Source organism: Corvus brachyrhynchos, unplaced genomic scaffold, assembly GCF_000691975.1.
Source record: "Corvus brachyrhynchos isolate BGI_N302 unplaced genomic scaffold, ASM69197v1 scaffold21, whole genome shotgun sequence".
NCBI classification, from domain to species: Eukaryota; Metazoa; Chordata; class Aves; order Passeriformes; family Corvidae; genus Corvus; species Corvus brachyrhynchos.
The window spans coordinates 4,430,777-4,457,380 of record NW_008236924.1 but is presented as its reverse complement, the minus strand read 5'-3'; the positions used below and the strand labels follow the sequence as shown (position 1 = coordinate 4,457,380).

At 48.5% G+C, this 26,604-nt stretch overlaps 2 protein-coding genes and 1 long non-coding RNA gene across 9 annotated transcripts; all 3 read left to right on the top strand.

Annotated features, from left to right (window-relative positions):
* The first annotated feature begins 17 nt into the window (after positions 1-17).
* BRD8 (bromodomain containing 8) lies at positions 18-22,928 on the top strand. 7 transcript variants are annotated; one of them, XM_017728195.1, is made up of 24 exons: positions 61-173; positions 1,012-1,081; positions 1,345-1,394; positions 2,276-2,398; positions 2,543-2,623; positions 3,046-3,110; positions 3,687-3,823; positions 4,245-4,460; positions 5,709-5,853; positions 7,621-7,901; positions 8,395-8,799; positions 9,045-9,095; positions 9,439-9,532; positions 9,743-9,789; positions 10,125-10,339; positions 10,605-10,697; positions 10,881-10,949; positions 11,630-11,807; positions 12,455-12,559; positions 13,497-13,541; positions 19,828-20,097; positions 20,496-20,699; positions 21,949-22,094; positions 22,790-22,928. In XM_017728195.1, the coding sequence occupies exons 1-24, from the start codon at positions 151-153 to the stop codon at positions 22,911-22,913; spliced, it is 3,237 nt and encodes a 1,078-aa protein (XP_017583684.1). In that variant the 5' UTR covers positions 61-150; the 3' UTR covers positions 22,914-22,928. The 7 variants fall into 7 exon arrangements, 6 of the variants coding, with proteins under 6 accessions (XP_017583689.1, XP_017583684.1, XP_017583683.1 ...); XM_017728194.1 differs by lacking the exon at positions 9,045-9,095 and adding an exon at positions 7,003-7,212 and having other exon boundaries at positions 8,395-8,850; XR_001859920.1 differs by lacking the exons at positions 19,828-20,097; positions 20,496-20,699; positions 21,949-22,094; positions 22,790-22,928 and adding exons at positions 7,003-7,212; positions 14,133-14,307; positions 14,665-14,882.
* A 241-nt stretch (positions 22,929-23,169) lies between these two features.
* On the top strand, positions 23,170-24,839 carry LOC108445169. Its single transcript, XR_001859921.1, has 2 exons — positions 23,170-23,212; positions 24,145-24,839. It is a non-coding gene; the product is annotated as an uncharacterized LOC108445169 (long non-coding RNA).
* A 269-nt stretch (positions 24,840-25,108) lies between these two features.
* On the top strand, positions 25,109-26,549 carry NHP2 (NHP2 ribonucleoprotein). The gene is made up of 4 exons (XM_008628986.2): positions 25,109-25,319; positions 25,437-25,506; positions 25,579-25,684; positions 26,278-26,549. The coding sequence occupies exons 1-4, from the start codon at positions 25,172-25,174 to the stop codon at positions 26,401-26,403; spliced, it is 450 nt and encodes a 149-aa protein (XP_008627208.1). The 5' UTR covers positions 25,109-25,171; the 3' UTR covers positions 26,404-26,549.
* Positions 26,550-26,604: the final 55 nt, after the last annotated feature.

Sequence of the window (26,604 nt, the reverse complement as noted above, 5' to 3'; positions counted from 1 at the left end):
CCAGCTGCGGGAGCCGCGAGTTCGAATCCCGGTGTGCCCGGGCGCTGCCTCCGCGCACTCCTGCCCTGTCCCCCAGAGCACAAGCTGCTGAGCGCCGGCCCCACCGAGCCCTGGTCCATCCGCGAGAAGCTCTGCCTGGCTTCCTCCGTCATGCGCAGCGGCGACCAGAACTGGTACGGGACCGGGGAAGGCGGGCGGCGTGTGCAGAGCACCGGGTGCTGTCACCCCGCTGCCTCTGTTCAGAACAAAGATGGGGTGTAAAAGGTGTTAAAGGTGTACCTGGACAGGTGTACCTGGACAGGCATTTTGTTGCCTTCATATCTACTGCGTAAAAGGTGTGTTTGTCAAAATAAAGAGGGATGAGAGCTGGAAAGGGACTTTGGACACGGACATGGAGTGTCAGGACAAGGGGGAATGGCTTCAGCCTGACAGAGGGAGGGTTACATTAGAGATTAGGAAAGAATTCTTTACTGTGAGGGTGGTGAGGCACTGGAAAGGGTTGCCCAGAGAAGTTGTGGCTTCCCATCCCTGGAAGTGTCCATGGACAGGTTGGACAGGGCTTGGAGCAACCCAGGATAGTGGAAGGTGTCCCTGTCCATGGCAGAGGGTTGGAACAAGATGATCTTTAAGGTCCTTCCCAGCCCATTCTATGATTCTGTGTTCATAGTTAGACGAGGTGAGTTGTGGACAAGGATATTTGGTAACAGATTCCTGTGCACTTAACCTATAGCTCTGCTTTGCTGTGTTTTTCTCCTCACTAAAGTAAGGGTTTTGTGGAAATTTAATCATGTAATCAGAAGCAAGAAACTTGCTTTTCAAAACAAAGGAGTGAAATTATTGTTTATTAGAAGCAGGCAAATATTTTTGAGACTTGTACAACATAACTCCGTGGTGAGTTTATCATGTTTAGGAGGGTTTCTCAATGATGTGAAGACAGGTTTTCATCTTTTCTCTGCATGTTGGTTGGGGGAGAAGGTAAGTTGATGGTGACTTGCCGTTTCCCTCCCACAGGGTCTCAGTCAGCAGAGCCATCAAACCTTTTGCAGAGCCAGGACGCCCACCTGACTGGTTTTCCCAAAAGGTAAGACACTGACAATTGAATCTTGGATACCAAATCTCTGCACAATCAGAAATGCCATATTGAGGATGAATTAAGGATTAATTTTTCTTCGCTTTGTCCAGTACCCAGTTACTAAGTAAGACTAACTAAAGAGATTCTTCACCAGGCATGTGATTAAGCTGTGGAATTCCTTGCCTCAGGAATTTGTGGATGTCCATGTATTTTGGTGTGTCCTGCTGTTTGGGCAAGCAAACTGTCCTCTGACTTCCTTTGTTTCTTCCCAGCACTGTGCATCTCAGTACTCGGAGCTCTTGGAGACCACGGAGACCCCTAAGTGAGTACAAAGGCTGACCCCAGCACAGCCTGCAGCAGCTCAGGGGGGACTCGTGGGTTCTTACAGCAGAGTCCTTGTCAGCGTTAAATTACTTTCTTACTTAAATTACTTTCTCCCCCAACCTACTCCTCCCAAAAGGAGCATTTCAGAATGAGAAAATTCAGGTGGAATAGCTGTTGTGGGACAGTGGGATCAGAGTTTGTCATATGGGAAAGATAATATTTATTTGGCTGGAATAAAACACTGCATGTTAGTCTTATTGACCAGAAGCTTTGCACATAAATTTGTCATTGAGAATAGGGGTAGAAAAGAAAATGAGTGAGAAAGGAGATGTTCTGTATTTGTCACTATTTTGCAGTGGTTTCTTAGTTTTCTTATCACTGTTATCACTACAGCTCTGTGATCTCAGATATTTGCTGCTCCTAATTCCAGGCATTTTGGTTAGAGACTTAACATCAAATTAACTTTAAGATGGGATGTTTAAAAGTAATATTTGTGTGTGACTGATTTGTTTGTGAATGATCTTCAGCACTAGAGTTGAAAAATCAAAGGGCTTAGTAGACTTAGTGAAGAGAAAAACAGATGTTTCTTCTTGGGTAGAAATTAAATTTCTCTTCAAGTGGAATGATTTTTTTCAGGTTGAGAATTTTTAGTGGACTTGCATCTTTGATCTGTTTCTGAAGACTTTAACACTGGGTGAATTAGAAAAAACATGCTGAAGAGATTGACCATTGTGCTGTCCAATATAATTTAAGGGAATTGGAAGAAGTTGGTTTTTTTGCATGAGCATGTCATGAATGAGAGAGAGCAGCCATTTTTGAAAGAAGAACTGGGGTTTCTGTGTTTTGTGTCTGACTCCTATTTTTTCTCTTACCCTCTAGGAGAAAACGTGGTGAGAAGGGAGAAGTTGTGGAAACTGTGGAAGATGTTATTGTGCGGAAACTGACTGCAGAGCGGGTTGAGGAGTTGAAGAAAATTATTAAAGAAACACAGGAAAAATACAGGTACATGACAGAGGTGTTAAAATGTTGCACACCTGAGAGTCCTGTCCTGAAAAAGCTGTCTAAGTGGGTCGTGATTGAGGTGAAAATGCTGCTTTAGGGTGTCCAGTTCAGTGATCAGAAAGTAAAACGATTTCATGATTACAGGCAACTCAAGAAGGATGCAGAGCTGATCCAGGCTGGACACATGGATAACAGACTGGAGGAGCTCTGCAATGAGATTATGATGTGAGTTATTTAATAATTTCTTCTCAGATTGTAGTTTCCTAACATTCTGTTTGTCCAGTATCTCTTGCCCCACATACTTTGGGTTAAGAGAAATGAGCTGGGCAGATGCTTTGGCCTCTGAAGGGGGACTTAGCTTGGACTGGGGGATACCAGCTGGTGTGGAACATCCTTTGGAGCTGCTCGGTAAAGAGCTTGGCCATGGCTTGCGGCATCATGCTTGCTGCCTCTGTTTTGATAATCTGCTGGAAGCGAAATTTCCAGTGTGCCATTCTCTGGCTCTGCTTCTCTCCTCGGGGGATTTGAGCCCAAGTCCACAGGGGTGGTTTCTTCTTGTCTGGAGATAACAGGGTGGGGGTCAGTAAACTGATTGTGAAGGGGGAACTGAGACACCCTGTGACAGCAAGTTTTTGTTCTTTATACAGAAAGAAAAAAATGGAAGAGGAGGAGGCAGAAGTCAAGAGGAAGGCTACAGATGCTGCTTATCAAGGTAACCTGGAAATGAGCTGCCTTCCCTTTCCACAGATATGTATATTTATAAGAATGTTTAGAAAATACTTAAGTCTTGTTAAGACTTGCAGGAGGAATTCCTTGACCCTAGAGTTGGAGAGAAAGGTTATATTCTTTTTCCAGCACTATATTTTTAACAGGGTAAAAGGCAGAGGCTTCTGAAAGAGGAACAAAATCTGTAGGAAAGCTGTATCCAAGGGGAAATAGGATTAGTAAGGAGCTCTGTGTTAGAATGTCAGGCTTTTCACCCCTTTATTTTCCCTGGCGACTGAAGATAAAAGGAAGAGACTTTTATTCTGAATGTTTAATTCTTTGTAACTCTTGAGGCATTTAATTTGATGGTGGGAGGTGGTGAATACCCAACTGCTAGAGAAACCTGCAATTGAAGTGCGTTACCCAGAGTTTGTATTATTTGGGAACTGAGCCTAGCAGAGTGCAAGAAATTCCTACAACATAAATTGTCCTCTTAAAGTTCTTCAGGATAAAGTCAAAGGTAACTTAGGGACTGTCCAGGATGGAGCCATGCAATCTCACTTTGGTTTCTGTTCTCTTCCAGCTCGCCAGGCCATTAAGAACCCACCTCGAAGACTCACGGGGGTGATGGTTCGTTCTCCCGCTGGCTCCACCTCCCCTGGCGGGGATTATTCCCTGGGAGATCTGTCCCAGCCTGCTGGGGATGATGCCAGTCCAGGGGTGAGGATCCTTCTCTGGGCAGGAGGGAAAGCCCAGCTTGGGACATGGGGCTCTGCATCCATCACAGAGAAGGGGCCTGGGGAGAAGCCCTTGCCTTGCTTTGCAGACTCCTAGTGTTGTAGTGTGGTTGATGACAGTGCTGCTCAAGATCCATGTCCTCTTCCCTGTCTGTGATGGTCCGGTGCCTGGATCAAAGGCCTTGTAGGGGCATCAGTGGGTTGGCCAGGCAGTCTGTGAGTGCCTGGGAAGTGGCTCTGCAGGGCAGGGAAAGGGTGAAAGCACATGCCTGGAGTAGGGGCAGCGAGTGAATGGAGTAGGTGTCTGTGGTGTGCTGGATCAATGCTCTTGGGGGAAGCAGCAAGTGGGGCTGGTCCGTGTGGTGGAGTGTGGCTTTGAACAGTGTGGTTTTTCTCTTTCTCAGGTCACGCCAGGGACATTGCCCAGCACCCCAGTTGCCTCCTTCATTGGAATCCCTGACACCCCTCCAGGCTCTGCTCCCCTGGATGCCCCCATGACCCCAGTCACTGATGATTCACCCCAGAAAAAGATGCTAGGACAAAAAGCAACTCCGCCTCCTTCCCCTCTGCTCTCAGAGCTGCTGAAGAAGGGCAGTCTCCTGCCCACAAGCCCCAGGCTGGTATGGAGCTCTCTGCTCATATATGCAAGCACACAAACAATTTGCTCCAGACTCTCCCACTGAAAAAGGGGGATCTGCAAAGAATTTTTAAAAATGTGCAGTTTTGTGAGAGTCCCAGCAGAAGTCATATCTGAGAGGTATAAATACCCCTGTGAGCCACAGAGGTGAGACCCTTTCCCAGCAGGACTGCAGGGCTCATGCAGCACAAAGGACTGGCTGTCCCCTCAGTCATAAGGAGTTGGAGTTGCAGGGTTTGCTAGAGGAAGTTGTTCTCCTCAGGGGAGGGATCTTGTTAGTCAGCATCATCCCCATCAGCCTCCATGGAGCTGTTCCTGGTGATTCCTACACTGGGCTCACAGTTCTTTACGTCTTGTCAGGAAGTTGTGTTCCAGTATTTTTAATGCATCTTAGCACAAGAGGAGGGAATCTGTGAATGGGGTTTATGGCCTATACTGAAGTGGTTCAGTTTTCTCCTAATTGTAGGTGGTTACATCACTGTGATGAGAACCCACTTGTGGTGTTAGTGACTCTGGAAGTCTTAGGAGATGCTGACACTGTTCAGAGCCCAGTCTGAAAACAGCAGCCATCAGCCTGCTCATCACACAGATTCCCTGGGTTAGTGCTTGTGCAATGGAGTAGGTGTGTTGCTGTTGACTTTTTTCTTCATAGTAGTCAGATTTAGGGTTTTTTCTATTTGTTAGCTTGGCTAAGTGTTCCATGGGTTCTGTGTTTGCAGGATGTAACATAGAATGGAATAGGGAAAGGTAATGGTTGTGGAAGGCTGTTTTCTTTGTAGGAACAGGACTGGTTTACAGCTGTTTCAAGGTCCATCATAGGTTCACTGTGTGACCTTGATCAAGTTACTTTCCATCTTGGTACTTCTCTTTCTCTCAGCTCAAAACAAGGGATATTTCTGTGCCATCTCAGGATCTAGAGAGACTCATATGTGTAAAGGGTTGTGAGGTCCTTGAACAGAAGAACTGTGATAAACCAAATTATGCTCTTGGCCTCACCTCAAAGGAAGGTGGCACTGCAGCTGTGTTACAGCTGAAGAACAGCAACAGAGTTTCAGACTCTCATGTTTTGTACTTGTATGAGGGGCCTCAGGCAGGGACTAACCTGAATAAAAAGTGCAGAAGAAATGCTGGGACAGCAGATGCTGGTCCTGTTCGTGGAGGTGCGCATCTGGCAGAGAATCACTGGTGTGGTGGTATCTCCAGGAACTTCAGTCTCATCCTCCTTTGACAGGTCGGTGAAAATGAAATGGCAGTGGCTTCTGGTCACATGAACAGCTCAGGAGTGCTGCTGGAGGTAGGAAGTGTCCTTCCAGTGCTGCACAGTGGGGAAATGCAGTCGGCACCTGGTGCTGTCCCTGCATCTCCAGCTGCTTCAGGTAACTCGGGCCTCTCCCTGTACCTTAAGGTGTGCCTTCAGATTGTTCCATGAATTCTCTGTGGAGAAAGATGATGTCTACCTGGCTGGTTTGGGGGTTTCTCTTTAAGTTCTATCCCTATTTCTGTACCCTTGTCCAGCTCACCACTACTTTTTTAAGAAGACTCTAATCCTTACAGAAAAAAGAGTGACTGAAACAATTACACTTGATTCAGTCCTGATCCATGCAGTTTGGTTTTCTGGGTTTGACACTGGCTAATACCAGGCATTTGAGTGTAGAAAGAAAGGGTTTGTTGATGGGGAGTTGGGGAAAAAATGGTCAAGATCTGATTCCCAACGTGTCAAACACAGCTCCCTGTGGATCTGGAGAACTCATGTGCCTTCCCTCTGCTGTATCTTAGAGATGTGTTGAGGGTTAGACCACTGAGCTCCAGAGGAAGTTCCACAGGATGTGGGTGAAGGGGGGCAGTGCAAGACTCTCTGCATTGGGCTTTTTCAGAACGACCTGCCTAAGGTGAATTTTTTTTCTCAGCTTCTGCTGACCAGTGGTTAAATCACATTGTCTGCAACTGAGAATATATGTCATTCATTCATACAGAATTCCATACAAGTAATCTTGCTTTCCTTATTCATTTTTGGTTTTTTAAGACCTGTTAATTTGGTCCAGACAGTTCAGTAAATTCAGACTGGAAGTTACAGTTAAGATGAATGGCAGCCTTTGATATAAGAGGAATTCTGCAGGAAAAACCTGCAGAGAGATCCCCTCCGCTCCCTCCCAGCTCCTGTGATGACTGTTTGTCTTGGCTTACCTTGTGTGGCTCTCTCAGCACTGTTTTTCAGATTTCCCATAATTGTTTTGGGATGAGCCTTTGGAAGGGCATCTCTGTGCATGTGTGGCTTAGTCTGTCCAGCCCTTGCAGTGAGCGCAGTGTTCCGTAGCTGCATGATTCCGCCTCAGACTGCACACACAGTAGGAGTCGTGTGGTTTTGGTGCAGGTTCTCTGTACAGCTTTTGGGACTGTTTATAGGTATCTCTCCATGTCTTTTCCCAGAAGAAGCCACCAGACAATGAAGAGCCCAGTGGTGGCTTTGTGAACTTCAGTGGTGGCTGCTTCTTGCTCATGTGCTTTTCCCTTCTACTCTCTGTTAGGTGCTCCTACGCTTTCCCGGCTTTTAGAAGCTGGTCCTGCACAGTTCACCTCACCTCTTGCTTCCTTCTCCGCTGTTGCCAGCGAGCCTCCAGCTAAGCTCCTGCCACCCCCCGTAGAGCCTGTGTCCCAGGCCACTATTGTCATGATGCCCACACTGTCAGCACCAGCCGTTGTGCCACCAGCTGCAGCTCCAGAAAGCATAGCCACAGGTGCGTTCCTGAGCTACGCACTCAGAGGTCACGTCCTGCTGGAAAAGCAGAACTTCCCGTGGGATCAGCACCCAGCGAGCTCTCAGCTGGGCTTTATCACCTCAGACTCACCATCCTGGCCAAAAAGGATGGTTATGGCTGGGTTCTGGAGTAAACAGATGGTTTTAAACAAGGGTTGCTGGGTGGGGGTGCTGGTGATTTGCTGGACTGTGGTTCAGGGGTTGGAATCTCATTTTGTCTCTCCTGTGGGAAAGCAAACCCATATTTGTCTTTTATTTATCTACGCTGTGGTGGTGTGGGTGGGCCTGGGATACTTGTGGTTGGTGCTTGGTCTTACCCACTGCAGTGTTTGTTTATGTGGGGACTTCTCCAGCTTGGTCTCTGACTGCCCCTCTCATCCTTGTGCAGTGAGCCAGCCAGAAGCCTGTGTTTCCATGGAGGCAGTGTCTGATTCCCATACTGTGACAGTGTCCATGGACAGCAGTGAAATATCAATGATCATTGATTCCATCAAGAAAGAGTGCCTGGGTTCTGGGGCTGGCAGCACTGCAGGGTCTTCCAAAGATCACTGCATGGATGGGAAAGAAGATCTGGATTTGGCTGAGAAAATGGATATTGCAGTGTCCTATACGGGGGAAGAGCTGGACTTTGACACGGTTGGAAATATTATAGCCATCATTGAGGACAAGGTAAACAGGGAAAGCAGAGTGCCAGTGCCTTTTGCTCCACATGCAGTTGGGTTAATCTCAAATGATTGCTGTTCACCAATTTAGTTAGTTTAAACAAGCAGGAGATAACTATTCCAAAATGCTCATTCTCAAGATCGTTTCCCAGATCACTAGGAAAGGACACCACTGCTGCCTGTCTGACACTGGTGCTCCTTTTCAGAGTGCAAAAAGAAATCTTTCTTGCTTCTCTTGGGTAGGGTTTGGGTCATGTCTCTGGCAGACAGATGAGTGCTGCTTGAGCATCCTTTCCAGGATGCTTTCAGTATTTCTGAAACTGAAGCTCCGGGAGAGATTCCTGCAGGGCGTGATCCAAGTCTGGCTGCAAAAGGCAACTTTGTAAACCCAGTAGTCTGGGATTTCCACAGTTGTCTCAGTACCAGGAAGCATGGATTTTTCTTTAATCCCTCTTTCTGACCTTGGCCTGCACTGCTTTGTGTTTGTTTTGACAATAAAGGTAGACGACCACCCTGAAGTCCTGGATGCAGCAGTTGTTGAAGCTGCTCTGTCTTCTTTCTGCGAAGATACTGATGACCCTCAGACCCTTCCTGGCCCGTGGGAACATTCAATTCGTCAGGAGCATGAGAAACAGCCCCAGATACCCCAAGTGTCTGTGACTGTGAAGCAGGAGAGACTGGAGTGTGAGGAGCCAGAGGCAAAGGGAATTCGAGACCTAATGGGCATCAGCGAGCTGGGGTCAGAAATAAAGACTGAACTTGCAGAGCAGGACCAGAGTCAGCTGGGCTCTGAAGAAACCATACCAGCAACTGCAAGAGTGACAGAAACACCAGAGCTTAGAAACCAAGAGGTAGAAGAAGATCAAAGAGCAGCTGTAACATCAGGAGAGACTTCTGAAATCAAGATAGATTCATCCCAGGGAGAAGATGCAGTGCTCAATCCAGTGAAGACAGAGGTATGTGGTCAGAGAGGCTGTCTGGAACTGGTGTGGGGAAAGAGAGGAGCAGTTGTGACAGGTAGGAGTGAAGTTTAGAGGAAGGATGAGTGCTGGGTTGAAGGTGACCCTTCAGTGAATGTGACTGACTGTTTTCCTGGGAGTCAGGCTGCTATGTGCAGAGCAGCTCTGCTTTAGGCAGTACCGAAATCAAGATAGATTCATCCCAGGGAGAAGATGCAGTGCTCAATCCAGTGAAGACAGAGGTATGTGGTCAGAGAGGCTGTCTGGAACTGGTGTGGGGAAAGAGAGGAGCAGTTGTGACAGGTAGGAGTGAAGTTTAGAGGAAGGATGAGTGCTGGGTTGAAGGTGACCTTCAGTGAATGTGACTGACTGTTTTCCTGGGAGTCAGGCTGCTATGTGCAGAGCAGCTCTGCTTTAGGCAGTACCTTTGTGTATCTCCCCCAGCCATGTGCAGAATTGCTGCTGGGAAGATGCTCAGTAAACCTCATTGCCTGGAGTTAGGTTAGGGTGAGTGAGATGTGCCCACACCTTCACTGAAGTAAGCTGACACAAACATCTAGATTTGTGCATTTCTCTTCCCTCCAGACCCCACCTGATGATGATTCATCCCCTCCACAAGTCCCAAATGTGAGTGAAGACTCCTCACAGGCTGATGTTCAGCACAAATTTGAGCTGTCAGGTAACTTAATTCAGCTAGGAAATCTTTTACATGCAACATTATTAGCTGGATAGTTGTTAGTTATCTGGTTCAGGTTTTTTGGGGAGGAGGGAGAAAAGATACGTGTAGGAACAGTGGTAATTACTGCAGGATAGTAGGCATTGGTGCAGGAGCTTTTGTAGGAAAGGCTGCTTGGGAGAGTCAATCTTTCTGCATTTCTCTCTTTGACAGAGTCAATGAAGGAGGAAGCCCAAGCCCTGTTTAGGAGTCAGATGAAGGTAATTCTCAGTTGGTTTTAGCCATCTTGAGTTTATTAGCAACATCTTGCTGCTGCTGCTGTCTGCTGAAAGGCAAAGCTTGTGTTCAGCTTTCTGCACTGAGAAGTGAGCAGCCTGCAGCTGAAGGGGAGGTTGCTTCAGACTGTAAAGGTGTTTGTGTATGTGCTTCTGGGTCTGTGGGGAGAAGCAGGGCATTCTGGGATTCTGTGGAAGTGCCAGTGCAGTTGTCAGCAGCATAACAAGAAAATCACTTTGCTCACAGAACCATAGTTGCTTTGGAGGCTCTGAGTGGCTTCTGTAGCTGGCTGTGCCAGCTCATGGACTCTGTGTTTCAGGATGGGCAGGGTGAGGAGGATGATGAGGACGGTGCCAGTGAGGCTGCCAGTTTGGAGGAACCCAAAGAAGAAGACCAGGGTGAGGGGTATCTCTCAGAGATGGATAACGAGCCCCCCGTGAGCGAGAGCGACGATGGCTTCAGCGTCCACAACGCGCCCTTGCAGTCCCACGCGCTCGCCGACTCCATCCCCAGCAGCCCAGCCTCCTCGCAGTTGTGAGTGTCAGGGCACACAGGGAGGGGAGGGTTCCCGGGTGTGGTTTGTTGAGTGGGTCCTAAGGGGGAATTTGTTGATGATTTGTCTGGTTCTCCTTGCTTACAAGGGCAAGTGTGCAGGCAGCACTTCAGTACCAGCTCCCACTTTTTCCTTCGGTCTTTGACGTGGATTAGCGCAGGCATGTCAAGGACAAAACAAACCACAGGTTTTCTGCTCTGAGGCTGTGTGCAGACTCCTGAAGGAATTACATTCTTCTCTTCCCAGCTCAGTGTGCAGTGAGGACCAGGAAGCGATACAGGCTCAGAAGATCTGGAAGAAAGCCATCATGCTGGTTTGGAGAGCAGCAGCTAATCACAGGTGAGTTTGATGTCTTGGCAGAAAGAAGTGACTAATCCTAGACAAGTCTCCACTCTCCCATCTCAGAGGTTTATCTCTCTTGGGAGATGATGAATCATATTGTTACAGACAAATAAACAGGAGAGTGTGAAACAAATATTTACCAGCAAGGACAGGCACTGAGTGGACTTTTTATCTCTGCAGGTATGCCAATGTCTTCCTGCAGCCTGTAACTGATGACATAGCACCAGGCTACCACAGCATTGTGCAGAGGTGAGTTTCAGCGGTCTTCTGTCATTAGAACTCTGTGTATTTGCACATTTGTAGGGATTTCTGGCAGGAATAATGTCGTTTTTGCCTGCTGTGCAGACTTGGAAAAGTATTCTTTTTCGGACATGATTCAGTCAGAAGCAGGCTTCCCCAAGAAGAGAGTCATCATCAGTAACAGGCCTGTACACTGTCCTGACTTCGAGTGAAGTACACTGACTTACACAGAACATTTTATCAGTAAGGCGAAACTGATCCATTTCTCCCAGTGTCAATCCAAGAATAGGATTTAACCTTTGGAATTCCTAAAAGCTGTTCTTTAATAGGCATTTTTTACTGTCCCAGATGGTGAACTTTTCTGGAAGAATTACCAGAATGCCCTGCTAGCTGCTGAAATCTCTCCTGAGCAGTTCAAGTTCAGTGGCTGCAGCTCTAGCTCCTTAGTGTGTCTGTCAGCTGTGCCTGGAGAAGGCAGATGCCTCTCCTGAGAGATCTCTCAGGCTGTTGTTACCATTCCAGGTAACTGCTGGGTACCTTGTGTCTTCTGACCCAGGCCTTGGTGCTGGGGAGCACAGCCCATGTGGGGGAGAAGCCGTTCAGCTAAATAAAATAGACACTGTAACACATCACAGACCCAGGCTGTTGTTTTGCTTTTCTGTTGCAGTTCTGCCTGCATTTCTTCACAGGCCAATGGATTTATCCACCATCAAAAAGAACATTGAGAACGGGCTGATCCGAACCACAGCAGAGTTCCAGCGGGATATTATGCTGATGTTTCAGAATGCAGTGATGTACAACAGCTCCGACCACGATGTGTACCACATGGCTGTGGAGATGCAGAGAGATGTCCTGGAGCAGATCCAGGTAAAGTACTGAGCTGAGGCCAGTGCAGGACAGAGCACCTGCCTTGGTCCATAGGTCTGGCTGTCAGACCAGAGTTTCACTCCCAGTGTGTTTGAGTGCAGTGGGTCCTGTCCTTCCCTGCTTCTCTCTCATGGCAGCTCAGGTGTTTGTGTTGAACTACACTGTGGGTGAGTTAAAAAAGTAACACAGCAAAATTTTTTATAGCTTCATCCCAGACCAATTTCAAATGTAATTTCCTTCAGGGAAGTGCTTAGGCCAGCAGGAACCAGGGCGTGGTTCAGGAACAGAAACAAGCGACAAGAACGGTGAATGACAGGGGACGCGACAGCTTCTTTGGGTGGCTGTGCTGGTTTATGTTGATATAAAGTGCACATGAAACTGCCCTGTGAATTTATGCTATTTAAAATATCCTTTGAAGCAGAATGTCCCAAATGGTAGGGCTAACAGAGTTTGAATTGGGGTTTTATAGTTCCTCAGAACTTGTGGCTTCTGAGGTAAATAAGGAAACTTATTCTGAGCAGCACACAAGGAACTGAAACTGCCTCTGACCCAATCGTTCCCAGCCTGTGGTCTGTGATAGTTGACTGACACACACTTACTGAGCTTGTTTTGCATGCCAATCTTAACAGAGTGTGGTTTCCTTGCAGCAATTTCTGGCCACACAGCTGATGATGCAAACATCAGAGTCAGGGATCAGTGCAAAGAGCCTGCGGGGGCGAGACTCCACTCGCAAGCAGGATGCTTCGGAGAAGGTGAGAATGCTGCACCCTGTGCAAGGGCACTTGGGATCTTCTGAAGAATCCCAAGATACTGCATGAAGTTCCCACACCAAGGAGGCAAAATGTCCTTTGAAACTGGAGTGGCTCCAGCATCTTCATGTGAACAAATTTTCTTTAAATGTGTCTATTGATTAGATTTCAGTTCTAGAACTGTACAGCATTCCAAAGGCAGGTCTCATGAGTGTTTTCTGTCATCCAAATACTTCTATTACCTGTTTTTTAAAATAGGTGATAAAAACCGTAGGGAAATGAACAGAGTATTGGAAGAGGTGTGAATACTCTCAGGCACATGGTGTGACTCTTGGGGATGGGCCTGCAGGGCAGGGAGCTGGACTCAGTGATCCTTGTGGTTCCCCTCCAGCTCTACAGATTCTGTGATTCTGTGATATGGCAGAATGGTGAGGGGAATTGCCATATCCTTCACTTTCTAGTCAGGTTTTTAGGGTTAGAGAATCAGTCAACTCTGGTTTGCTGCATAAAATACACCAGAGAGCCTTTGAATTCCACACTGATCTAAGCAATGAAGGTTTGTTGGGGTTTTTTTTCTTCTCTAATGACACATGCAAACTTGATGAAGTGATCTCAGGTACTCTCAGCTGGTGCACACAACACTGTTACAGCAGGGACTGCCTGCTTAGTTCTAGTGACAGCTGTACCAAGCAGAAATTGTTTGGTAGACCAGGCAAACTTGCTATGGCTGTGGAGGGAATATCCCTTTCCTGGCATTCTGGCTCTCTCAGTATCCCGCTTTTTGTCTGTTTTTATGTTCCTGCTGCATAAGACTGACACCCTGCAGGAAGGGGAGTGGGGCACATGTTCCTCTACGCTCGTGTGTGGGCTCAGTGCTTCTGTGTGGTGTGCATTTCCGTAGCTGATGCCTGATAAGTCCTTCTGTTTGGCCTTTTAACAGGACAGTGTCCCAATGGGCTCTCCTGCCTTCCTTCTCTCTCTCTTTGTAAGTATTGAAAGGCTCCAGCAGGTTCTGCAGTACTGCTGCCAGGTGCTCTGCTCCTTGTCTGGGTGATCACTGCACTGTCACAGCATCCTTAGCACTGCAGCAGGGTGTGTTTGACTTGGGGGCTGCACCACTGTGATCTGAGAAGAGAGATCTCAGTCCCTTATTCTCAAAATGGGTGAACGGGAGGGGCTTCAGTCTTTTCTTCTGGTTCCAAGTGTTTTTGTTTTGTCATCTGCTTTTGCTTTTTTCCATGACTTCTCTCCTGCTTTCTTTCCATGTAAGTGGGAAGACAAACCAAGTGGTGCAGTCCTATAGTTCCTACATCTCTCATGTTTATACAGCTGCCCCTTCCACACATCCAAGGCAGTACAAAAGGTCTTGGGAGAGTGAGGAGTCAGCTGTGTGTCATTTATCCATTCCTGGTTTAGAAAGCAAATAAGATTGCAGAAATATCTTGCTCTGTGCCTGTGGTGATCTGGAAGCGTTTGGAAAAGTATTCCCTCTGGGAAACCCCAAGTCTCTGAGTTACTGTGAGGAGAGAGAGGAGGAAGATGGAGAGCTGTCCTTATCTCTCACGTGTATCTAAAGACAGAGGAGTACTCCAGGAGAGGCAGCAGATCAGCCAGAGAGAGGGCAGCGGATCAGAGGAAGCTCTCAGCTCGCCTTCTGCTCGTGGAAAGGAGCTATGTGGAGGAACTAGGGGGCTAGAGCCAGGGTCACCCAACTGGAGGAGCACTTCCCATAGGGATCAGCAGCTGATAAGGTAGGTTAGTCAGCAGTTTTCCTTTTCCCACCTTAAGCTAGAATCTGCTGCTTAGGAGAAAGCCTGCAGGCTTTGTCCAGGCTCCAAAAGCATCTGTCTGGGCCAGAGGTGTTGTCTCTCTCTGCCCTGGCTCCAGCAGTGCAGAGATGCTGCCAAACCCAGCACCCTGCTCTGTCCAGATCCAGCTTCAGGTAGGTCTGCAGGCAGGCCTTGGCAGGGACAGCTTCCCTTTCTCCTGATGTGAAGGCAGGAAAAGTTGTTGCCAGATGCAGAATTCCCTCCTTCCTTCCCTCCTGCTGTGCCGGAGGGGACGTTCCTGTGGGGTTGTGTAACTGTGTTTGTTTGCCTTGTGAGCAGGACGGAGGCACCAGAGGGCGGCGCTGCGCCATCGAGGCAGACATGAAGATGAAGAAATGATGCTGCAGACACAGAATCCCAGCAGAATCCCAGGCATCCGGAGCTGGAGTGCAAGCAGGCAATTCTTAACAGCTGCTGGAGGAGGAAGAAAAGCTGCAGGTCCATTTCTGGGACCTTGTTCACCACCTTCACTTGCCCTTCTGGAAAGCAGTGTCTTGTCAGAATGTGTAACCCAAAGAAACTTCCCCAGAGGGGAAGACCAGCCCCCCTGCCTGTTTTAGGGCAGTCGTCTTGGGCTTCATCAGTGTTCTGGTGTTAGCTAGCAACTGGTGGCTCGTATGTACTGTAATGTGAAGTGTACAGATTTTTACTAGTGATGTGTAAATGTGATGTATATTAAAATCTGGGAACAAACCCGTGTGCAGTGTACTGAGCATCACAGCTCTGCAGGGAGGAACCCTGTGGCACAAGCCTGGATCCCCACCTGGAATACCTGCAAATACAATTCTCTTCCAGTTACCCCTGTAGCACCTATGCATGGCACAGCTGTGACATTAGAGACAATCCATTAATCACAGGAATGTTGCACAAAACTTGGATGGAGAGGAAGTTTCCCTGCTTGAGTGTGTGAGGATATGGCAGCACTGTGGGGACACTGGAGATCAAACCTTGAGAAGTTAAATACTGCAGTCTTGTTGGAGCTTTCCTTAGGAGAAAATGCATTGAAAAGGACTTGACATTCTTTCCCCAGAGATCTGTGGAGGCTACACTAGTCAGAGTGAAAATCTGTGATCCCAGCACCCGTAGGCAGGATTGCCAATACCTGGTTTCACATCTGAGCTTGTGCACTGTTTCTACTGGAAATTACAGTCCTTTTCCTCAGCAACAAGAAGGTTTAAGTTCTCTGCAAGAATTTCCAAGTTACTTTTTCTGCTCATATGACCTGAGATGAAACTTGCATGTTTTCTGCCCACACAATCTATCATGGCGTAAAAAAAACAACAAAATGACACCATCCTTGATTGTTGCAGCAGCTGGGAGTGCTCTGCACTCTGTGCAGCATGTGCAGGGTGCAGCTTTCTGGTAGACAGGTTTCAGGAAACTGAGTCACTGGGATTAAGACCAGAGGCATTGTTGCCTTATCCAGTAAGAGCTCTCAATTTTCACAAGTTCAGTGTTGGAAGTTGGCCGTGCCTGCTGTGTCAAGTCCCGTGTATTGCTGAGATGTATTTTTACCAAGAGTCACCTTAGTGATGTGGAAATGCTGAAACTCCCTTGGATTGGTGACTGGTTAATTGTCCTTCGCTGCTAAACGTGGGAGCAAATTTCTGGTTTGAATTTTTATTGTTCTCAGTTCATAGCACAAAAAGTTACAGAGGTCTTTGTCTTTCATGTATTTTATGGAATGATTTCAGTTAGGGACAAACACTTTGGCATTGCCTGTTGTGACAGGCAAGGTAATGGTTCTAAACTAAGAGAGGGTTGATTTAGACTGGATGAAGATTATTTTTACAATGAGGGTGGTGAGGCCCTGGCATAGGTTGTCCGGAGAAGCTGTGGATGCGCCATCCCTGGACATGTTGAAGGCCAAGTTGGACTAGGCTCTGAGTAACTTGGGATAGTGGAAGGTGTCCCTGCCCATGGCAAGGGGGCTGGACCCAGACAGCCTTTAAAGGTCCCTCCCAACCCAACCCATTCCGTGATTCTAAGTTGGGAAGAACCTCTGTGCATTCCTTAACTTCATTCAGCTGCTCTGAGCAGGGCCAGCTTCAAATATTTACCTTACACCCAGTCAGAATTTCCTGTGGTGCAACTTGTCATCCCTGTCTCCTTTCACTGTTGGGCACTGAGAAGAGTCTGGCTCCATCTCTGTAACACCTCTGCCCTGTCATTGTCTCTGTTGGAAACGTGAAGGTACAGCAGAGGAGAAGACATCAGGCCCTCTGGTAACTTGCTTCCATCATGGCAAGCATTGCTGTTCCGTCCTACCCTTGGTTTCTTCTCTTAACCAGGTATTTTTCTTTCAGCCTTGTCTCCTGTCCCATGACATTTTAATAGTCTTTAATGATGTTTAAGAGCTTTAAAACTCCAAGATGTGGTTTTTCTCTATAGAGCCTCATTCCCTCTTTCCCAATTCATCATCTCATGCTCTGACTACTTACTAATTCTCTTCTTCCTAATACTTTGTTCTAATCTGTCTAGCACAGAGCTGATGTTTTACTGTGCTGCATCTCCCAGCACCCACCCTTTTACAGACAGATAAAACTGTGACCCCTTTCTGGTTTTCTTCTTAAATGACAAGTTACACAGCATAGGCTCCGTCACGTTATATTTAAGCTTCTTTAGGGCTCACAGATGGATCCCAATGGGTTCTAAGGTTTATTCACTCCCTCAAATTGTTCTAAAACCTCCCCTGTTGACATTTTAATTTGAAATCGCCTCTCAGACCCTTCCCAAGAGAAGGTCTCATGTGAGCTCCTCTGTGGCAAGTGCTGATAATGATGATTAATTTGGTTTTTCCAACTGGGCCTATTTTCCACTGAGATGTTTGGCACTGATTGTGTGTCATCCCCACTGATCATCTGGCAGCTCTCTGCTTCTGATGTTTTTGATGAGGTTTTTTGGTTTTATTTGCTTTTATGTCTTTAGCAAATTGTTCTCTTTTTCTTTTTTTCTTGCTTCCATCATGGCAAGCATTGCTGTTCCGTCCTACCCTTGGTTTCTTCTCTTAACCAGGTATTTTTCTTTCAGCCTTGTCTCCTGTCCCATGACATTTTAATAGTCTTTAATGATGTTTAAGAGCTTTAAAACTCCAAGATGTGGTTTTTCTCTATAGAGCCTCATTCCCTCTTTCCCAATTCATCATCTCATGCTCTGACTACTTACTAATTCTCTTCTTCCTAATACTTTGTTCTAATCTGTCTAGCACAGAGCTGATGTTTTACTGTGCTGCATCTCCCAGCACCCACCCTTTTACAGACAGATAAAACTGTGACCCCTTTCTGGTTTTCTTCTTAAATGACAAGTTACACAGCATAGGCTCCGTCACGTTATATTTAAGCTTCTTTAGGGCTCACAGATGGATCCCAATGGGTTCTAAGGTTTATTCACTCCCTCAAATTGTTCTAAAACCTCCCCTGTTGACATTTTAATTTGAAATCGCCTCTCAGACCCTTCCCAAGAGAAGGTCTCATGTGAGCTCCTCTGTGGCAAGTGCTGATAATGATGATTAATTTGGTTTTTCCAACTGGGCCTATTTTCCACTGAGATGTTTGGCACTGATTGTGTGTCATCCCCACTGATCATCTGGCAGCTCTCTGCTTCTGATGTTTTTGATGAGGTTTTTGGTTTTATTTGCTTTTATGTCTTTAGCAAATTGTTCTCTTTTTCTTTTTTTCTTTTTTTTCTTTTTTTTTTTGCCTACTTTATGTGGATTCTACATTTCATTATTAGAGTTCAGGCTTTTATCATTTTTCTTGTTTTGACATGTAAGTTCTTTTTAAAGGCTGTCTTTTTGATTTCTAACAGCTTTTTCCCAGAACAGCAAGGGTTGCACAGTGTCTGATCTCTGCAAAGTGAACTAAAACTTTCCAGTTTGAGAGAGGTTCCTTGCTAGTGACTTATGTAGCCAACATAATTAAGAACTGTCAGGCAATTCTTAATTAAAAGTTCAAGTCTGTGTCATTTTGTCCGGAATTGGTGTAGAGCTGAGCAAGCTGTGATTATTTCACTCATCATGTCTTGCACTAACGCTGCTGTTCTGCTCTCTGGCATCTTGAGCCTTCCAAGATTTGGTAAAACTGAACATAAGGCTGATGATCTCTTTAATCTTGCGCCCAAGTTCCCAGGACTTCCTGATCTTCAGCGTTTATCCCTCTGAACTGGAGTACGGAAAGATGATCACAAGTGATCGGATTAGCCTGGGCTGAGGCTTTTCTGTGCCTCTGCGTGTGGCAGCTCTGCTGAGGCTGCAGGAGAGAGCTGCAGGCACGGGCTTTCTCTTCAGATGGAATCTCAGTTTGCCCAACTCCCTCACCTGGAAGTTGAGAGCAGGTATTGTTATCTCTAACCTCATCAAATTTCATCTGCTGCCAGTGAAGTGAACTTTGAAAGAGGTTTCCGAAGGATAGGCTTTCAGATCCCAGCTCTGCTTGCAAGTTCACAAAATAAGCAAACCTGTTTTCTCATCCCAGACCCAGAGGATTCTGTGTTTCTCCCAGTTATGCACCATAAGCTGTATTTGGAGCTGTGCTAGCAGTCCTGAGAATGGAAAAGCCAATCAGTGAGAAATGTGATTGTTCAAAACTCTGAAAAAATGAGGTTGTACATAATTAACTGAAGACTCTAAAGACAGTGTTAATTAATGCATAGAATTCTCCATAGGTGCAGCATCCTGGCAGCTCCATTCAGTGGTAAGATGCAGATTTTGTGACATCCTTTACTGTTGTACAGTGACTCTGCAAGCAGTTCCCCAGGCTTAGAGAAATCAGAGTGCAGTCATGCAGTAGAAAACACTTAGGCGTGGACTAATGAACAGAGATTAAATGAGTGGTTTCTTCCTTCTTAAGAGAATGCTAACTTTTATTTTCTGAAATGTGTAGAACTGTCCCTGTCAGTGTGTGACTGTGCAGTTACAATTCTTCTGGCTCAGGTACATGAGATATCACCGTCCAGCTAAACCACACCTGTCACTTTCAAAACTGTGTCTGTAAGGTTTGTTGTAAGTTATCTCCAGTTAAAAAGTTCTCAGGGGGCAGCAAATGGAATTTCAGTGAGCTGTCCTTGGAGTCACTGTTCCCAACACTCAGCAGCTGAGGAGCCCCAGCAGGACTCAGTTTGAACTTGCTGAAATCCTTCAGCATCTTAAATATGGAGCATCAGCAAAGCCACATGCTCCCAGACAGCTCAGCATGCCCTGAGCAGAGTGACCCACTGACCAGGGCAGGGAGAGAGCACAGCAAAATTTCAGAAAACCTGAAATTCAGTTGCTCTGAAGGAGCAGTTTGTGTTGCAGAGCTGCAGCCCTGCCATGTGCTGTGTGGTAAGCTCAGGTGTAGGCTGCTCATCCCAGGCTGTGACCCTCCAAGTGTGTCTAGAAATGAGCTGGGTTTGGCAGTTCTGGATCAGGGTACAAAGAAATTGCTGTCTTTTCCTTGTTTGCAGATGGGCCATGCCTGGAAGTCTGAGTTGGAATCTCTCAAGTCAGAGAACAGTGATTTCCCATCTCTTCCTGACTGGGATTCAAGCCTGGATCTGGATGTGAGGAGCTGGAGAAATTCTGAAGAGGTGGCCATGGGGAAGCTAGAGGGGAGCAGCCAAGAGAAAGACCATGAGATGGAGCTGAGTGAGCCTCTCTGGAAGGATGATAGTGAAGATTACCAAGAGGCAGAGAAACCATGTGAAAGTGACAATCTTTTCCAGTTCCTCTTGGAGGTAGGGCTGTTGGGATGGCAGGAAGGTAGGCAGCATAGCTGAGGCCCTCCTGAAACATTGGGCTTTTCAGGGCCTCCATCATCCCTACCCACAGAAACAGTCTGGGGGCACGGCAGAAGCTCTGGGTTCACTTTGTCCCCAGTTCAAATCCAGCCTTTCCTCCCATTTGGAGCTCCCACTGCAACCAGGCAGCTGCTTTGCCAAAACACAGCTCACCCTGAAGCACAGAAATGTCTGTGAACTGACACAGTAATAATAACACAGGGCTTCATCAGATTTTGCAAGGATTCCTAAAAATGGAAAGGCGTTCATGAGTGATTGCAAAAATAGCATCTCTGCTGTTTATTTCTTCTCCATTTTGCCTTCATAATTTGAAGTAATAAATCACTGTCTTGCAGGTAACCCAGATGTTGGAATCTTTCTGCATTAGCAGCACAGAGTCATCGCAGACTCCGTGGGATTATTGTGGCTCGGGGAAGCAGAGTGATGGGGAAGAAGTGAGGTGCCAGGAGAAGACCACAGGAACAACAGTCTCAGGAGCAGAGGAAAGTCAACTACACATCCTGGCAGAAGATGAGAAAGAACACTTCCTGGGAAGAGAGGTAGAAGAGTGATGGTCCTAAAAGAGCCTCTGGCCTTGGGCGAGAGATGAGACAGTGAAGGAAACCATCTCTAGAAGAGATGGGGGAGCCCCAAGTTCTGAGGCAGGAGACAAAACACACAGGAGGAAACAGCAGGGAGGGGAACACAGAAGAAATGTATGGGGGAAGGGTGTTTTTTATGTATGGCTGTGTATCTTTATAAACAGGAAGCTTGTTACAGATGAAACCGTCAGATGTGACTTGGAGGAATTGCTCCTTGGCAGTGTAAAGGTGACTCATGAGAGCTGGCAGGCTGCTCTCAGGTTTAAGGCAAGGTTGGAATACTTGCCTGGTTCTAATTGCTGTGTTTTGCAGCACAGCTTGGCTGCTTTCAGGCCCACGTGGCTGTGCCAGCAATAACCATCTGCCCCTGGGGACTGTCATGTCTTGGAAGCAGGCACTGTCTAGCCTGGGTTTGTATGAGTCCTGTGTTTGGGGGGCTCTGGGCTCCCACCTGCCTGCTGGGTATTCCTGGGAAAGTCACATAGCAATGGAGGAATAGTGCCATTTTTCCCCATTTGTTCTCTTGCGAACTCGGGACACTGGAGACAAATAACCTCCAGGATTTCACCTGTTCAGCCAGCACAGTGTTATTCCCAGCAGTTACTCTGCTCTTAACTGCTGTTACTCCCAGCAACTCCCTCACAGTTCTCCCAGTGGTCACAGCCAAACACAGCACAGTTTCTTTCTGAGAAGTCTGCTCGTGCATCAGATCAGTTGAGGATTCTGAGGTGCCCCTGCACTGTGCATTTTACTGGCAAACCACGACAACAACAGCACCACTCTCCTTCCCAGCTGAGTCTATTCCCTGTCATCTTCATGTGGGAGTTTCTGAGGAAACAACCTTGTTGAACTCTAGGGGCTCCTATTATCTGTATCTGGAGCTTTAACAAGCCTGAGGCAATCTTAACTCAGCTCCTGATTGCCCTCTCTACATCCATGACTCTTCCCAGAGAGCAGACAGACACAACACTGGGCACCACTCATCTCCACAGGGTTTGTGTCAGCCAGGGATGGATGTGATCCAAGGGATCAGACACAGCTGTTGCTGGGAAGGTCTGAGAGAGGTCAGACATCCTCTGAATAACAGAGAGCAAGCAAGCTCCCAGCTGAGCCTGGCTGCAGGAAAGGGATATGCAGCAGGCTGTCTTTTAGATGAAGGATTCAGGTGATGGGGTGCCATTTTACATGGATCCTCTGTGCTCTTCAGGGCAAGACTCAAGAGACACCTGGAGAACCACCTTTAGGTGAGCTGCCTCCACCAGAGATGAGTGCTCAGGCCCTGGATCAAGATGACAGCAACAGCACCTCTGCAGCCCCAGAGCTGGACTCCACAGGCTCTCCCAACATGCACCTGTAAGTAGCTGGTTCTGCTCTCTTGCAAATGCAGCAGAATAGAGTCATTTCCCTTGTCACACTTGAGAACAAGTGCGTGGCACAGGTCACATCCAGGAAGGTGAGACAGGCAAGCAGAGCAGGAGGGAAGGAAGTAACTTGTCCTGTCTCTGGATCTGGCAGTATATTAGGGCATTGATCCTAAGCTGAAGTGAGAAGAATAGAAATTAAATAACAGATTAAATGGAAAACATGTGCTTTCTCAAGTCAGATGGGCCTGGTGTGAGCTGGACATCAGGCTGTCAGGCAGTGCACAGCCCAGCATTACCAACCCCTTTGAGCAGCTGCAGGTGTGTCAGTCACATGCAGGCTCCGCCACGTGCATGATCACTTGGACTGCCTTTCAAAGGCAAACGTGAGGTTTTGGGAAGAGAAACTTCATAAAAACCACCTCAGTGAAGTTCTGAACTGCAGAGTACCATGAGGTTTTCTATCCAGTTTGGTCCTGCTCTTGAGCTCAGCTTTGTTTTTACCTCTTGCCCTGCATCTTCCTGCACTCTGGATGTTGAGTTGTGCGTTCTGATGCAGAACACTCCCACCATCACACTCAGAGGCTTTTTGTAGCTTCATCCACCTGGATGTGGTGGGTGCCAGCAGAATTGTCACCTCCTACTTTGTCTCGAGTGTGATGATCTGGCAGTTTCTTCACTCCACAGGCTGCAGCCGAGCTGGAATAACCCCCTCCAGCACCTGATCCTCAAAAAAAGGCTCCTGTCCATCTGGAGAATGATAGCCAGTCACAGGTACGTGGGAGCAGAGGGCTGGATCAACGTGTCCTGAACACACTGCCCTGAGTCCCAGGCCTTGTCCTCCCTTCCCAGAGGCTGGCCTGTCTCTCCAGGACTTTGCTTTGGGAACAGCTGCCTGCTGCAGAGCTGGAGGGAACACTGCATATTGATTTCCTCTGCTTAATGTGGCAGAGCCCAAATGCTGCTTCCTACACAGCTGGCACAACACTGGCTGTGGAGAGAGGCCAGCCCTGCTGCATGTTCCAATGCTGTCTTTGGTGCAGGGGCAGGCAGAGAACATTCTTTTATGTCAGAGAAACAAGCCCCTGGATACAAGGATGTGGTAAAAAGGTGAGTTTGTGGAGGAAGTGCTTGGCTGGCTGATTTCTCTCTGGTTGTTTTCTGCCTTTGGTTTGCAAAGGGCCAGTGGGATGGTTTCCTTCGTCCTTTTCCAGAGTTTGGCTGTCACAAGCATCTCCCACTGATTTCTTTCAGTAAAACTCCCTTCTGGGTAATTAGAACCTGGAAGCTTGCACTGACTCTGGAGCTGGTGGGAATTGTGCCTGCCCTTTGCAGGCATTGCATGGCTGGCTTATCCCAGGCACAGTCCCTGGGCAGGGGATCCAGGCACTGCAGCTCAGCAGTCCCTTCTCCCCGTGCCTGGGGAGATGCCCCCTCCTCACCCGCTGCAAGCGCCCCAGATGTTTCACTCTCAGCACAGAATTGGGTCATAAGAATATTTCCCAGAGAGATTAATGGCATTTTTCAGAGCTGAATCATGTTCTATTCTGGTCACAGTTGTCCTCTCTGCAGCCATTCATTTTCCCATTCTGTCAAAATAAGGGAAGTAATATTTATTCCCTATCATGTTCCCCTTACCAGCATTGCTATTTTTGCTGGTGGCACCATTCGATCTTAAGGGGGTTTAATAGATATCTATTTTAGTAACTTTTCTTTCTCCACTAAGACCTGGACTGACTTCCTGAAGACTAATTACTGCTTGCCTTCTCTGGAGCTCAGCATCCCATTTTTTCCAGAGGTGACTGCTAATGACCTGCCAAGTTGATTGGCTAGCAAGTGTCGCATTGGCTGAACTTACTTTTGTCTGGCTTGGAAGAAAAGCCTTTTTCACTCCCCGCTGTGTGTCTTGAGCAATAAAATTGATGGAAAATAGCTGTGCTTTCAGGGCCACCCTGAAATGAGAACAAGCACATTCATGCAGATCCCAAAGGATGCCTGGCCCTGGGCTGCAATTCAATTCTTCTTCTCTCTGTCTTTTGTAGACCCATGGATTTAACCAGCATAAAGAGGAGGCTGTCAAAGGGACACATTCAGTCCGTGATGCAGTTCCAGTGTGACCTCATGCTCATGTTCCAGAACGCGGTGATGTACAACAGCTCCAACCACCACGTGTTCCATGTCGCTGTGGAGATGCAGCGAGAGGTCTTGGAGCAGCTGCAGGTCTTGGCTGAAGCCCTCCTGTTCTCCAGGGACAGGCTGGAGTGAGGCAGAAGGTAACCAGCCCTGTCTGAGGCCTCTCTCAGTTGAGTAGTGTTGTCTCTCTGGTTCAGGGCATCTCCTGAGCTCAGGGGATGTGCTGCCCTGCCCTTGGGCAGACCTTGTTATCCACAGTGCTGGCTGGGTTGATGGGTTGATTCAAATCAGTTTTTGGGAGAGTACCATGTTGGAAGCCTCCGTTCGTTTTGGGAAAAGCAGCGATGTAGCTCTGCAGGTAGAAGAGTTCCCTGGGATGAAAAGCAAGGGAGAAAATCCCGTGTGTGGCCAGGTGGATGAAGCGGGTGCAGCCCGAGAGGGTGGGTGGCTGCACACTGGGCACCGCAGCGTTCCCGTGTTCTGGTTGTTGTGGTGTTCTGGTTGTTGTGGTGTTGTGTTGTGTTGCTGTGTTGTTGTGTTGGGTCGGGTGAGTCCAGCGTTACCGGCACTGACCACACCCAATAAAGGCCCGTGTTGAAGCTTGTTCCCGCCTGCCTGACACTGGGATTGGGATTGGAATTGGGACTGGGGCCGAAACTGGAACGGAAGGGGGTCCAGAAGTGGAACTGGGAGTGGGTCCAGCCCTGGAACTGGGGGGGAGACCGGGACCGGGACCGGGACTGGGACTGGGAAAGGCGGGACGGAGCGCGTGGCCGGGGAGGGCGGGGCGAGGTAGTAAAGCGCCGCCTGCCATTGGTCATTTCGGCTGTCTGTCAGTGCCGACGCGGTTGCCGATTGGCTGGCGGAGAGCTCGCGGCTGTGTGTTCCGCCCCCGACGCGCGCGTGCCCCGGAAGCGGAAGCGGCCTGGTGCGGCCATGGCGCGGGAGAAGCCGGAGGCGGCAGCCGAGGCGGAGGCGACACCGGAGCTCTCGTACCGGGAGCAGCTCGACTTCCTGAACCCTATTGCGCAGCCGCTCGCGTCCCGAAAACTCACACGAAAGCTCTACAAGTGCATCAGGAAAGGTCTGGCGCCGCCGGAACGTGGCGGGAGTTGGGAGGGGCTGGGACATGGCGGCGGCGCGGCGCGGTCCCCCACGCTGCGGTTCTCACTCAGCTGCTCACGCCGTGGTTCTCTTGCAGCGGCCAAGCACAAGCAGCTCCGCCGCGGTGTGAAGGAGGTGCAGAAGTTCATCAACAAGGGCGAGAAGGGGTAAGTGCTGCCCTGGCCGCGGGGCCCTGCACGGCCCCGCCCGCCCGGCTGCTGACACGGTTGTCCCTGCAGGATCACGGTGCTGGCCGGAGACACGCTGCCCATCGATGTCTACTGCCACATCCCCATCATGTGCGAGGACAGGAGCCTCCCCTACGCATACGTCCCTTCCAAATCGGTGAGTGCAGGGGCGGGGGAGGAACCAGCCCTGCTGACGGGGAACCCGGTGAGGAGTGCAGGCTGTGACCGGAGCCTGCCTGGGGAGGTGCAGATCCGGTGCCCGAGTAAAGAATTCGGTGTTTGTCCCTGAGCAGAGCACTGAAGGGATAGGGAGGAGGTGTAGAAGTGTTTCATTGTGGGATCACAGAACTGTTTGCCATGATGGAGTCCCTACAGCAGCTCCGGGGCAGAGCCAAGACATCTTTCCCAGGCTTCTGTGAGCTGGACCAGCTCTTTTGTAGATTGGGAATTGTGGGGGCAGTCGGCTTCTTTGGAGCTTCAGCCCCGTGCAGGCAGTGCTGCAGACCCGCTCTGGGGAAGGACTATGGCACAGGAGCCAGGTGCCGGTCCCTTGCACCAGCCCAGCTTGCAGCTTCTAGGAGACAAGTTGGGAAAAAGGTTCTTGGACCCAGCACGAGTCCAGACAGTTTGGGGGTGCTGGGCTGGACAGGCAGAGCGTCCCTGTGTTAAACCAGGACATTCAGTGAGCTGGTCCCGAGCTCTCACCTTGGGAAGGGAAAGGCACCCCACGGCCTCACTCTGCTCCCACAGGACCTGGGAACTGCAGCCGGCTCCAAGCGCCCGACCTGTGTCATCATGATCAAGCCCCACGAGGACTACCAGGAGACCTACGACGAGTGCCTGGAGGAGGTGTCGGCCCTTCCCCTGCCGCTGTGAAGAGCCGGGGGCAAGCTGTGCCCTTCGTGGCACGTCCCTGTCCCTCTGCCTGGGGACCGCATGGCTGTTTATGGGGACTCTGCCCAGAGGACTGAAGGGGGGATGGTGAGCACTGCGGGGTGAATAAAGCTGTCTGTGGGTTTTTACAACGTGGTCCTGGTGCTCGGGGCGGTGGCTGAGGGGTCCCGGCTTAAACCACAG